Genomic DNA, 10,388 nt, shown 5'->3' with positions numbered 1-10,388 from the left:
CTTATTTTCAGATCACGACAGGAAAATAAATCTGTTATGAAAAGCAGGTTCACGTAATTTACAGATGGCCAATCCATAAATATTACCCAAGGAGCATATAAAAAAAGTACAGGAAGAGCTCCTAAAGTCCAGTTTGTTGAGCAAAACAAGGCCATGCATCTAAATGACAGACTATAATTTGGAAGCAGTGAAAAACATGTACTCCCTCTGTCCCATAATGTAGGGTGTTTTTTTTATACTAGTGTAGTGTTAAATGGCGTCTTACATTACCGGACAGAGGGAGTAGATCGGAAAGCTCAACTTTACTGTCCTAGTCCAACTTAAGCTTGACAATATATAAATATATAAATATATACACATACATGCTTGCCTCTGTTAATTTTCAATACAATGCCCCTCTTTCGGCCAATACATACCCCCTCCAAATTATCTTTACTCCTTACTCATCGCTTTTAGTACCACCTTCTCAGGTCCAGAAATGGTGAGTCCACGTGTCCACCAGTCCCAAGATACCCCGGGCTCCAAAATAATGACCACTATCTATCCAGCTTTAAGTTATCGCAGAGGTGGCCGAGTTCAGGCCTAGCCTCCATCCATGACGCAAATGTTACTTCATGCAAGGATGTACAATGGACGTAGGACCTAAATGTTATCAGAAAGAAGTAACGCCTGCAATTGCATTAGTTTAGAGTCAGAAAACTAATAAGGCCAACATTTAAAAACATGTACTCCAGTGTCAAAAAACGTCTTATATTTTCAGACAGAGAGACTAGCTAAATATATTAAATTCAACAATGCACGTCTAGGATTACGCTAAAAGTCAAAACAATGCAAACAAAAATAGCTTCCACACTAGTCAATTCCGAAATCCCCTGTGTCACAACTGCTACTACTGCATGTTATTTAGTACTCCCTCCGTCCGGAAATACTTGTCATCAAAATGAATAAAAGGGGATGTATCTAGATGTATTTTAGTTCTAGATATATCCCTTTTTATCTATTTTGATGACAAGTATTTTCGGACGGAGGGAGTACTACCTCTGTTACTAGATATATGATGTTTTTGCAGTTCAAAAACATCTTATATTTAGTTATGGAGATAACACTTTGTATAATCTTCTTTTTGACCATGCAACACTTACTAACCAAACAGAAAGCTAGAACAGAGTCCCAAAGTGATCACATTCTTGGATGTCATAAAATAGTACTCCCTCCATCCTAAAATAACAACTTTGTACTAAATCCACGATACTTGCTTATAAAATAACCTATTGGCATGAAGTAGGCAGTAGAAGCACCCACAAAACTTGCAGATACAACTTAAGTAACATCATGGTTTACTTTATATAACTGTGTGGTTTATGCAAATTATAATACCAAGTTATGGCACAGATCACAATAAAGTACTTTAAAAAACACAAGCATTCCTTTCTACCACGACAATCAAGCCTCTTCCTGTCCTTGCCGTGGTAAGCTTCCCTAGCAGCGATCCACCATGACACGAGGCCCTGGTCCATGGTGGGGACAAACGCCTGTAAGTTAGCCCATTGGAGGATGGAGTTCCAAACTATATTGGTGACGGTGCAGCAGCGAAGAGATGACTGCAGTCCTCAGGCACGAAACTGCACATGGAAAATTGCTTGTTATGAGGGAGACCTCTCTTGGCAAGGCGATCAGTCGTCCAGATTCTCTTGCACGACACAAGCCAAAGGTGGAGCTTGCACTTGAGCGGGGCTTTAGCCTTCCAAATGACCTCATCGAAGCTGCTCCTAGAGGAAGCGGCAAAGTGCACCGCATAGACGGACATGACCAAGAAATTACTGCTAGGCTCTGTTAGCAACCCAGGCCCAGTTCCCGATCCATCGGCATACGATCGGATGTTTCAGGTGCGCATTGGACACTCCACTATAAGCGGAGAGTCCATCACATCTCAAAAGACCAGCGTGAAGGGAGTGTGACACTCTCCCTTATAAGGAGATCCTAGCCTCTTCCCATATCCGGGTGGGACTAAAGTCACTAGCGTTGCCCAAGGTCAGGTTCCTGACACCCCACCCCCCTCCCTAGGGAAGCCCCCCTTAGGGTGGCATGGGGCCCAGCTCTGATACCACTTGTTAGCAACTCAAGCTCAGCTCCCGGTCCATCGGCATATGATCGAACGTTTCTGATGCGCATCGGACACTCCACTACAAGCGGAGAGCCTATCACATCCCAAAAGACCGATCTAGATGAGTGTGGCACTCTCCCTTATAAAGAGGTCCTAGCCTCCTCCCATATCCGAGGTGGCTGGCGTTGCCCAAGGTCAGGTTCCTGACAGGCTCCCACGATCATGACCAGCTATCTTTGTGCTCCGGGTGGAGATTAAACCGCAAACTCTTTCCCAGAGCTCGAGTAATTGAAGATAAGCACGGATGTTAAGGTGCCCCTTATGTCTTTTAACCAAGCCGGATCAAGCAAGGCCTCGTGTTAGAGTACGTAATGGGCCTAATGGGTCTGGGCTGGCGGTATAGCCTGTTAGTCTTAGGATTAATTAGAGATAAGGGTCGCTTGCTTAGGGGTCAAGTAAGCCTTGCTGGGGAGTCAATTAAACTCTCCATATAAGGGGAAGAGATGTATCAATCTAATCAAGCAAGAATTAAGAAGGAAATCCCTTCCCTCTTGCCTGGACGTGGGCAAAAAAGGCCCCCGGCCGGCCCTTTCGCGCCCTCCTTCTAGCAGCCACATAACAATTTGATATCAGCTTTCCCGGATTCGATCATGTCCAGCCCTCCACAGAGTTCTTCCCACCCGCCGCCGCCGCACACCTACCCGCCGCCACTAGCGTCTTCATCGGCGCTGCTGCCCCACACAGCAGGCGCGCCGGCATTGCGCGTGATGGCGTCCTCAGGGGCAATTGCACCCTCTGCCCCAGCGTCGTCCGCCCTTGTCCTCACCCCGGAGCAGATGACAGCCGCAATCCTGGAATTACGGCAGGCTGTGACGGGCATCAGGGCCTTCCTCGTCAGGCCCTATGCCCCCAGCCGCATCCCCAGCAGCCACCTCCTCCGCCGCCACACCAACAGCAGCTACCCCCGCCGCTGCCGCCCTCGGACGCGACCAGGGCGCCGGTCATCTCGTACCAGTATGGGATGCCCTACGACGGGACTGCGACGATCTCGTTCTCATCAGCGTTGCCGCCGTCCCAGGGCGTCCCATCCAGCAGATCAAGTTCCCACCGTCGCCGTCACCGCTCCCGGCTTGGATCACTACCCACCACGTGTCGGCGGCGGTGAGGCTGCAGGCTGCTGTGCGCGGCCTCCTAGCGCGTCGGCGTGTGCGGGAGATGCGTGGTCTGCAGCTGCCGCTCCTCCCAGTTGCGCTTCACTGCGCAAAGGACCTCGATCTCGTCCGTTGCATCGGGGATCTTGGGCATGCGCTTTTCCGGGCGGCGGGCATGCTGTTTTCCCCACGGACAGCGACCTCAAAGTCTACGACATCGGCGGTTGGGGGGCGCACCCCTCCTCACCATTCTCCATCTTCGGTTGGGGGGCAACCTCAAAGTCTATGACATCGAAAGCCCTCCACTCTTCTCTGTGCGGTGCAGACCAACAGCTGTCCGGCGGGGAGAAGGCATGGTGTCACCGACAGGAGCGCAGCGTTTAGCGCCACTGCATTCCGCCGCCGGCCGCCGCGAGCGCGCCTCTGTGCGACCACTTCCAGGTGGCCATACACATGCACTCCTTTTGTCCAGATGGTGTCCACGGGATCCAGGTGGCTGTACACATGCACGTCCGATGTGCGGATAGTGTCCACTTTATGTACAGGGGTCCAAAATAAAGCGTCCCAGTCCATTTCAGGTTGAGAGTAATAAAACAAGCCGAGATGTAAAAGGCTTGTTTTTAGGTGTTAGGTTTGTGTTGCGTCGAGTCATGGTTATAAGTTGGTTAGGTTGCAGCTCGAGGACAAGCTGCATGTCCAGGTGGGGTGTAGTGTTAGAGTACGTAATGGGCCTGATGGGCCTAGGCTGGTGGTATAGCCCGTTAGTCTTAGGGTTAATTAGAGACAAGGGTCGCTTGCTTAGGGGTTAAGTAAGCCTTGCTGGAGAGTCAAGTAAACCTCTCTATATAAGGGGAGGAGATGTATCAATCTAATCAAGCAAGAATTAAGAAGGAAATCCCTTCCCTCTTGATCGGCCGTGGGCAAAAAAGGCCCCCGGCCGGCCCTCTCGCGCCCTCTTTCTAGCAGCCACATAACACCTTGACGCCTTTCTGAGGGGGCGATCAGGTTGACAATCTACGGTGCGACCATGCCCAGGAAAACACCATTAAGTCACTTAACGCATCAGAAGTAGGTGTGTTCGCCGTTGCCAACCACAACCTTTGCTGCAGCATTGAACAGATCCTTTTCTTAAACCTCCGGTGAGGCGCCGTAGTAACGCCAAGGAATGTCAGCAGCCATACGACCTCCACTCCCAGCGCAGATTGAAGGCTCTACACATGATTTATAGGTCAAGCATGCCGAGGCCACCGGCTCACTTTGGCCTACAGATCACCTTCCAACTGACCAAACAATGCCCACCCGCAAAGGCATCCGTTCCTTTCTGAAAGAAGACTCTACGAATCTTGTCAATAGCCTTGAAGACCCACGGTAGGGGGATCAACAGAGATAAGATGAAAGATGGGTGCAGCGGTGCGGTGAGCATGGCTTGCACAAGGATAAGACAACCGTTATGGGTGCAACTTATCTCTATTGCAAAGCCCAAGGGGCAAATATATAGTGCACAAGACTTGGAGTACAAGGAAGGATGCATAGCCTAATAAATACTCCCTCCACTCCTAAATATAAGTCTTCGTAGAGATTCAATGCAAACTAAATACGGAGCAAAATGAGTGGATCTACACTCTAAAATATGTCTATATACATCCATATATAGTTCTTATTGAAATCTCTAAAAGACCTATATTTAGGAATGGAGGGAGTATATAGTACACAAGACTTGCGGTACAAGGAAGGAAACACAGCCTAATAAGGACTCCTAGACTAATACTAATACTCCGTAATCCACGTCTTGACAGTTTCGCCGCAGCATGAAGAGTCTTAAAAACCTGTTGAGTCAAGCCAAAGGGGATAAACAACAAACAAGATGTCGCATCAGAGGAAGACACCTCATCGGTAGAAGATACAAGAGAAGATGGGTTGTCAAAAGAAAATGGTACATCAAGAGAATGAAACATTGTGCAAAAAACCATAGCCCAGGAAAACCGGCGGCGAAAGAAGCTCGACGGCAAGAGAATGGGTGTAGATCGACAATTCAAAAGGAGGCCACAAAAATCCTATAGAAAGGACAAGGACAAAAGGCTAACGGATAAGGTATGGTGAACTCGCATGACATGAGAAACACGAAAAAGAGCAACAGTCTTGGTGGACGCAGCGAAAATACAGAAAACTAGATAGCACATACTAGACTATAGATGCGATGGCAGCGAAAGAAAAATCATAGAGACGAAGGCCAAAACCAAGCAAAGCTCTTGTGTTGTGCTCCTAACTGTGAAGTGGGTGGTCTCTCTGAGCTAGAAGAGTCAGCAACAAGACCGATAGAACCTATTGGTTTAGAACCCGAAGTTGCAAGCAGACGTTTAAGTTGCACAATATTCTGCTGAGTCAAGGACAAATCCCTGAAGTTGTTGTGCGCGCCTAGTGTAGATGTCGCTTCTTCAAGAGCCTGAACCAATCAAGCTCGAGGTGACCGTCCTTGTAGTAGCCACAATGAGTACAAGAGCGATCCTCGCCAGCAGGAGGAGTGGAGTGGTGGAGCACTGGAGCGGGGGGAAAACGGTATAGCAGACGGCGTAGAAAGAGAGCACAGAGGGAATATCAAGTAAACCTGCCCCATAAAGGCAAGTCTCCTCCGCCCGTATCTCATGAAATACAGCCACGAGCAAACAACTCAGCACACTATGGCTCAAACTCCTTATGAAGCTGAGACAAGAACTCACAGACACGATGAAACTCCAAGGCTGACCACACAGCCTGGCAACATTGGCAAGTACGACAACCAGCAGTGAAGAGAGTCAAGCCGGCGCTAGATAGTAGAACTCTATGCGTAGGAATCATCAACGGTGGAGTCACCGTGCTGAAGAGCATGCTGCTGGCAAACGACAAACAGGTACAACGCATCACCAAAGGGTTGATAGCGCTGGCAAAAACATGTCCACACCTCGAAGACTGTAGCGAGGCCCATAAACTAAGAGGAAAACTGAGGGAGAACACTGGAAGTGGGGACAGCCACCACTGTAAGACAGCCACCACTGTAAGCAAACAGAGACCGACGAATGGACGACCCTGGCTCTGGCGACCCTCGGGCTCGGGCGCGGCCGCTTCCTCGCCGCCCGTCCCTCCCGCCGAGTGGCGCCGCCGCCGTTGAAGCCTCCGCTGCCCCCCCCCCCCCCCCCCCCCCCCCCCCCCCCCCCCCCCCCCCCCCGGTCTTCGTCCCCCCGTCCCCGGCGCGGGTGATCTGGGCCGACATCGCCGAGGCGGATGATGTCGCCGCGGGCCGCCCCGTAATGTGCCGCGCCCGTGTCCCCCCTCTTGTTCCAGCTCGTGTGCCCGCCCCCCGCGGCTGCTCCGCCCTCGGGTTCCGGTACCTCACGGGACCCTCCTCCGTGCTTCAATTGTGGGATCGCTGGCCACTTTCAGGTCGCTTGCCCCAACCCGCCGATGTGCTACCTGTGCAACGACTCCGGCCACCCCGCGGCCCTTTGTCCGGACCGTCCGGTCTCCAAGGAGACCATGATGTATGGACACGGCATTGAGGGCTTAGGCTTCTTCCACATCAAGGTGCCGGACATCCCCCTCCCCCTTCCCCTTCGCTTCAGGCAATCGTCACCGTCATGGGGGAGGGTGTCGTGTCCCTAGAGATGATCGAGGCCGAGCTCAACCACCTGTGCCGTTGCATGTGGGATTGGCGTAGCCCCGACCTCCTCCAACGTGTTCTCGGTGATCTTCCCCGACGCCATCAGCATGGGGTACTGCACCCGCAGTGGCAACATCACCTTGGTCCTCAACCAGCTGGTGGTGGACATCTCCGAGCCGAAATGGGACCCCAAGGCGGTGGCGGTTCTGGACACGGCTTGGATCCTCATCGCCGGCCTTCCCCACATCGCCCGGTCCGAGCGGGTGATCCGCAATATGTCCAAGATCATCGGCAAGGTGGTGGTGGTCGATGAGCTCTCGCTTCGCAAGGAGGAGGAAGTCCGAGTGAAATCCCTGGACTCCTCCAAGCTTCGTGCCACCGTCTGCATCTTCTTCAACGACCAAGGCTTCAACCTCAAGATCTACCCTGAGCCGCCCAACCACGTCGGCCGCCCTGATACTCCGATGATGGCCACTCTGGGGGTGGTCCGGGTGGCGATGGCGACTCCCATCACCAGCGCCCCCGCCCTTCGCGCAACGATGACACGGAGGACGATGACGAGTTGTCTGAGCACTCCCGCTCTCCCTCCCGCGAGCCCTCCAACCCCCCTCCAGGCCGTGAAGGCTCCGGGACCGGGCGGTCCTGCTCAGCTGTACCCGACGCCGGGCTTGCTCTCCTGTCGACAGCCCCCCTCCCCTGTCGTGCCAGAGGAGGTGAGCGACATCTCCAACATGGGCCTCCTCGTCCTCCCAGCATCCTCTCCAAGATCTCCGTGCGCTGACACTGCCCTCAGCTCGGTGTCGCCGAGCCCGCCACCCTCACCTTCTTGCGGCCGGCCCCTCCGATGACTGACGGGTCGTTCCTCCTGGAGCCGCCTCCTGCTGGGGACCGCGACGGGTCGCCCCACCCAGCTCCGACTGCGCCCCCCTTCGCGGATGGGCTGGCTTTGATGGCCTTGGGTTCCCCCCTGCCTGAGATCGTCGCGCCGCCATCTTCCCGACCAGCCGCTGATGACCCACTCGCCTCTCCAATGCTGCTAACCACAGCGGTGCCCGACGTGGTGACCACCCCCGTCGCCTTGCACCCGCCGCGGACTGTGGCATACGCCAGGCGGACCCGATCCACTTAAGACGCCAGTGACTGCTTCCCGGCGCAGTGCCCGCATTGACACCGCTCGCCTGTCCGACTTCCCAGCTCCGTCCATCCCCGAGCGTGCCGAGCTCCGGGCGGCGGCCAGGAACCTCAAGTCAGGTTCGAACGACATCCCTCCCAGTTGTTCTTTCTCCGCACTTGAGGCTATTCCCCTCGGCCACCTCGCTAAGGTGGTCGCCGACTCGGCCATCATCTTCAGGGGGGAGGTTGGTCCCCCCTTAAGAGCAGATTGAGGCAATTCGCGCCCGCGAAATCCTTGATGGCAAACTTGCTGAATCTCGAGTGCGCCTCCTCCGCACCACCACGGAGCCGACCGACGTGGCCAATCCCACAGCTACGGCGCCCCCAACAGTCCCCGAGGAGGAGATCCGTGGTCGCACCCGCTCATGCACTGCTACCCTCCGGGCTCAGAGTGCCTCCCGTGTTTTGGGGTCAAGCAGCCCCCCTATGTCGCCTTGATGCGGATCCTCTTTTGCAACATCCGCGGCTTTGGCCATGATGGCCGGCGCCGCCAATTAATCGAATACATGCGAGACGAACACATCGACATTATAGCCATCCATGAAACCATGCATACGGAGTTCTCCCTGCACGAGCTCGACGGCCTTAGTCCCCACCTGTTTGCCTGGCATTGGCTCCCTTTTGGGACCATCAGCCATTCAGGTGGCATCCTTTTAGGCGTGAAGGATGCCACCTTCGAGGTGGGGGACGTGGATAGAGGTGAATTCTATGTTAGTATGGCGGTCTTCGAACGGGCTCTCAACTTCAAATGGGAGGTCATGATTGTTTACGGGCTGGCCGATCATCGTCGCTCGTCGGCCTTCCTAGACGAACTTCGGAGGAAGGTCTCTGTCACCCTACTGCCAGCGGTGGTCGGTGGAGACTTTAACCTCATCAGATCTCCCGGAGAGAAGAACAACAACCTACTCAACCTCCCCCGCATGCAGAAGTTCAATGACTACATCACGGACCTTGGCCTCCGCGAGCTAGATAGGACAGGTGCCAGGTTTTTTAGGCGTGAAGGATGCCACCTTCGAGGTGGGGGGCATGGATAGGGTGAATTCTATGTTAGTATGGAGGTCTTCGAACGGGCTCTCAACTTCAAATGGGAGGTCGTGATTGTTTACGGGCTGGCCGATCACCGTCGCTAGTCGGCCTTCCTAGACAAACTTCAGAGGAAGGTCTCTGTCACCCTACTGCCAGTGGTGGTCGGTGGAGACTTTAATCTCATCAGATCTCCCGGGGAGAAGAACAACGACCTACTCAACCTCCCCCGCGAGCTAGATAGGACGGGTGTCAGGTTTAACTGGACAAACCGTCAAGCCGGCCCGCTCGCTCCGTTCTGGATCGCGTCCTTGTCTCCCGAGAGTGGGAGCTCCGATGCCCTCTTGCCTCGCTTCGCGCGATTACCCGGATTGGTTCCGACCACATCCCCCTCCTATCCTCCTCGGACGATCGGCCTCCCACCCCTCCCCGGTTCCGCTTTGAGCTATTTTGGCTCAACCAGGGGGGGGTGTGTGGAGGCGGTCGGCTCTCAATGGGCCGCTGCCCGGACAACTCCCCAGCGCTCCCTCTCCGCGGTGGACTCATGGCAGCTTTGCGCCAAGCTTGTCGGCCAGTTAATGAAGGGATGGGCGCAACCCTGGGCCGGGACCTCCGCAATCACAAGAAGGCCCTCCTGTCGGCTATTCAAGCCCTCGACACCCACGTCGACACTTCCGGGATTTCCCCTATGAGTGGATGCTGAGATATGATCTTGAGGACCAGCTCTCGGTTATCTACACCGATGAAGAAGCGTACTGTCGGCTTTGCAGCACCCAACGGTGGGTCCTCCGCGGAGATGCCAACACGGCTTACTTCCAGGCGATCGCCAATGGGCGGAGACGCCGTAACTCCATCCATTGCCTCTGGGACGGTGACACCCCTCTCCACTGTCATTCGGATATACGTGCTCACGTTGACGGCTTTTATAAAGCCTTATTCTCCCCCCCTCCTCCTAGGGGTGGGACCTCCCTGGCCCCCGACACTTGGTCTGGCCACCAGCTAGTTTCGACCGAGGCGAATGCCGCCTTTAGACTTCGTTCTCTGAGGAGGTCTTCTTGGCTATCAAAGGCATGAGTCCTTCCTCAGCTCTGGGGCTGTATGGTCTCCCAGTGAAGTTTTTTAGAACATTCTGGCAGACCATTAAGCCCGGGGTCATGGCCCTCTTTGACAAATTCTATGTTGCATGGATTGCCTGAACTACGGGATCATCACGCTCATCCCCAAAGTTTCGGGCGCTTCAGACATCCGCCAGTTCCGCCCTATCGCCATTATCAATGTGATATTTCGGATTCTGGCAAAGGGG

At 54.0% G+C, this 10,388-nt stretch overlaps 1 protein-coding gene across 2 annotated transcripts in view; it reads right to left on the bottom strand.

Moving 5' to 3' along the window:
- Window positions 1–311: 311 nt before the first annotated feature.
- LOC125551230 (paladin) overlaps window positions 312–10,388 on the bottom strand; it is a 36,519-nt gene continuing 26,442 nt past the window's right edge. Inside the window, exons 19-20 of one of the 2 annotated variants that reach the window (XR_007302300.1) lie at window positions 1,436–1,622; window positions 312–669 (exon numbers count right to left, since the gene is read on the bottom strand). Coding sequence is in view for 1 of the 2 variants with exons in the window: in XM_048714384.1 (XP_048570341.1) it covers window positions 537–669 (133 nt within the window). In the remaining variant the exon portion in view is untranslated. The remainder of the gene's footprint in view (window positions 670–1,435; window positions 1,623–10,388) is intronic. The other variant, XM_048714384.1, reaches the window with a different exon arrangement.

This window comes from Triticum urartu, chromosome 4, assembly GCF_003073215.2.
Source record: "Triticum urartu cultivar G1812 chromosome 4, Tu2.1, whole genome shotgun sequence".
Taxonomy (NCBI): Eukaryota; Viridiplantae; Streptophyta; class Magnoliopsida; order Poales; family Poaceae; genus Triticum; species Triticum urartu.
Note: the sequence above shows the minus strand (reverse complement) of the source record. Positions and strands in the feature narration are given on the sequence as shown.